Source organism: Lytechinus pictus, chromosome 1 (assembly GCF_037042905.1).
Source record: "Lytechinus pictus isolate F3 Inbred chromosome 1, Lp3.0, whole genome shotgun sequence".
Taxonomy (NCBI): Eukaryota; Metazoa; Echinodermata; class Echinoidea; order Temnopleuroida; family Toxopneustidae; genus Lytechinus; species Lytechinus pictus.
This window is the reverse complement of record NC_087245.1, coordinates 22661161-22664773: the sequence shown is the minus strand read 5'-3', so window position 1 is coordinate 22664773 and position 3613 is coordinate 22661161. Positions and strand designations below refer to the sequence as shown.

The window sequence follows — 3613 nt, the reverse complement described above, 5'->3', positions numbered from 1 at the left end:
AGTTAAAGAGGAGAATGTTCACACAGACCATCCTACATTGTACCTGCCGCATCACCCTGTATTAAATCCAAATAAACCCGACAAGACTAGGATTGTTTTCGATTGTGCTGCGAAATGTCAGGGCAAATCCTTGAATGACGCTGTCTTAGCAGGTCCTGATATGACGAATAAAATTTTGGGAGTGTTGTTGAGATTTAGGCAGGAGCCTATTGCAGTAATGGCTGATTCCAAACAATGTTCCATCAAGTGCACGTACCACCAGAAGAGAGGGACATGTTAAAGTTTCTATGGTGGCCTGATGGGGTGCCTTGAAGAAAACTACAGAGGACCACAATGATGAATTCAGCCCAGAAGCAGTAGAGGCTGTAGCCCACAGCTTCTACGTCGATGACTGCTTGATTTCCTATGAAACTAAGGAAAGGGCAGTAGTAATTGCGACAGAGTTGAGAAGTCTGCTAGAGAGAGGAGGCTTTAAGTTGACTAAATGGACTAGTAATGATGCTGACGTTATCGCATCTATTCCTGAAGAAGATAGAGCCAAGAAGGTCAAAGGACTGGACTTGAATAGTGATACTCTGCCTATTGAGAGGGCCCTAGGAGTTGAATGGGATACTGAACTGGACTGCTTCAGCTATAAGACCACTCCTAAGGTAAAGCCACTAACTCGCTGAGGTATGTTAAGTGAGATTGCCTCTGTCTATGATCCCTATGGATTTGCAGGCCCATTTATCTTGCATGCAAGAGGATTACTTCAAGGACTGACCGCCATGAAACTTGGTTGGGATGATCCTATTCCAGATAAGTATAGGGTCAGGTGGCTAAAATGGAAAGCAGAACTTCTTCAGATGGGAGACGTCAAAAGCAGTCGTTGTTATAGACCGTATGATTTTGGACAAATGACAGAAGCTCAACTCCATCATTTTTGTGATGCGTCGCAGAAGGTTTACGGAGTAGTGACGTATCTTCGTATGAAGAATGATCAGGGGCAAGTCGACTGCAACATAGTCCTCGCCAAATCACGTCTGTCACCCCTTAAGAAGATAACTGTACCAAGATTGGAACTCTTGGCTGCAACTCTCGCCGTAACGATGGATGGAATGATAAAAAGGGAACTTGATCTTCAACTGAAGGAATCAGTCTTCTGGACTGATAGTGCCATTGACAAGCAATTTAATACCTTCGTCGCTAATAGAGTTGCAACCATAAGAGATGGGTCAGTTCCTTGGCAGTGGAGACATGTGAGCTCAGACTTAAACCCCGCTGATGACATCACTCGCGGATTAACTCCAAGAGAATTAAATGGAAGATGGATGACAGGACCAGAATTCCTGTTTGCTGACAATGACCAGTGGCCTAGATGTATTGAGCTTAATAAACAGGACAAATTGGACAATGACCCAGAGGTCAAACGAGATCGTGATCAGGGAGTGTTTTCATATGCACACTCAGAAGACACAATTGAGGAATTGATGTTACGATATTCCTTATGGTACCGTTTGAAGAAGGCTGTGGCATACATCTTGAGGCTCAGGAATTACTTCAGATGTAAAGCAGGTCACAGGGTCAAGGTTGATACAACTTGCATGAATCACCCTTTGTCGTTGGCAGAGATGAATGGAGCAGAGGAAGCTGTAATACGATATATGCAGAAGAAGCATTTCAAGACTGAGTATCAGTGCCTTGAAGGAATTTCCCAAACCAAAGGGGGAAATGACAAGTCAGTGAAGCCGACGAAATTGAAGTTAAGGAAGTCAAGTTCCTTGTCAAGACTCAATCCAGAAATGACTGATAATGGACTCATTCGTGTAGGGGGTCGACTGAAGCATAGTACTGTGGGTAAAGGTAGCAGGCACCCATTTATTCTCCCTAAGAAACATCATGCGGTGGAGCTTCTCGTGAGGCATTATCATGAACTGACTGGTCATTCTGGACAGGAACACGTCTTGGCTCAGATGAGAGAACACTGCTGGATAGTTGGAGGACGTTCTACTGTGAAGGAGGTGTTACACAAATGTTTTGTGTGCAAGCGACAATCATCGCAGCCCATGCAGCAGAAGATGTCCGACCTCCCTTCTGAGAGAATTACCCCTGATAAACCACCATTTACATTTGTAGGGGTAGATTGTTTTGGACCGTTTACTGTAAAGCAGGGACGAAAGGACAATAAGAGATATGGATGCATCTTCACATGCTTGGTATTAAGAGCCATCCATATTGAGATTCTTCACTCAATGGACACAGATTCTTTTATCAATGGTCTGGAAAGATTCATCTCGAGAAGAGGGAGACCAGAAGTAATCTGGTCAGACAATGGCAGCAACTTTGTAGGAGCAGAGAGGGAACTCGAGAAGGAATCAAGAGCTGGAATCGACATCAGATTCATCAATCTTTACTTCAGAAGTTACCTGGAAGTTCAACCCACCTACAGCATCTCATATGGGAGGTGCATGGGAACGCCAAATAAGGACTGTACGTAAGATTTTGGGTGCCCTAATGACCCAAGCAGAGTCTTCATGATGAAGGGCTTTCTACGCTAATGTGTAAGGTAGAGTCGATAGTAAATGGTCGCCCGTTGACTGTGGTGTCTGCAGATGTGAGGGATCAAGAACCTTTAACTCCCAATCATCTTCTCTTGATGAGGCCTAACTCTGAGTTGCCAGCTTGTGCATCTAATCAAAGTGATCTCTTCTCGCGTAGGAGGTGGAAACAGGTCCAGTATATGGCAGATGTATTTTGGCGAAGGTGGACCAAGGAGTACTTACCAACACTACAAACGCGCGAAAAATGGACAAAGGAAAACAGAAATATCGCGATTGGTGACGTCGTTCTCGTCGTTGATGACATGCCGCGTAACAGATGGTTGCTGGGGAGAGTAATAGAAATCTACCTTAGCAAGGGTAATCTTGTGCGATCAGCAAAGGTGAAGGTGGTCACGGGAGAGTTGACGCGGCCAATCCAAAAATTGTTTGTTGGAAACCATTTAAAATTCTAAGTGATTAAAGCGGCGAGAATTTCATATGGAGAAATTTGAATTACTGCATTTGAAGCTTTGAGGTAAAGTTTTGTTTGATAAAGGGAGAAAATCATATTTCCATAATTCGAAAGAAGGGAAATCTAATGCAAAATATGTGATATGAAGTTTGGAGGAAACTCACAATATTTACATGAACCATGGATATTTACCTATTTGGAATTCATTTGGATGGATCACATAAATCGTCTATTTTATCTCAGATCTACAAGTATTGTGTATTTGTCATTGTCTTGAATCGCAATATCTAAAAGTGCTGTGAATTTAAGCTTATATTGATTCGCAATTTGCAAAATTCGAGGTTTATGGAGTTTGACTACCTCATGCTTCGTGAAGTACTTAGATGGCATGCGTCATGGAAAGAACGATAATCATCTTCAGATTTCAGTATTTGAGATAAATTCAAGAACGATACAACACGATTATTAGATGCTGAGAATTGTGAGAATATCTACATTGACTGTAAACGAATTAAGGTCAGAGAAACACAGACGAGGTGAACATTTTAAAATTTAGAACGTTAAGACTATCATATAGTAATATTCATGTATACATCGTCATTTCGCATTTATGCATTTAAAA

At 42.3% G+C, this 3613-nt stretch overlaps 1 protein-coding gene across 1 annotated transcript; it reads left to right on the top strand.

Annotated features, from left to right (window-relative positions):
* The first annotated feature begins 674 nt into the window (after positions 1 to 674).
* On the top strand, positions 675 to 2477 carry LOC129264572 (uncharacterized). The gene has a single exon (XM_054902474.2). It carries the CDS (start codon positions 675 to 677, stop codon positions 2475 to 2477), a length of 1803 nt encoding a protein of 600 aa, XP_054758449.2.
* Positions 2478 to 3613: the final 1136 nt, after the last annotated feature.

What these genes read in the sequence shown, in the direction of transcription:
- LOC129264572 (XM_054902474.2), top strand. Translation starts at nt 675, where the DNA reads ATGTTAAGTGAGATTGCCTCTGTCTATGATCCCTATGGATTTGCAGGC.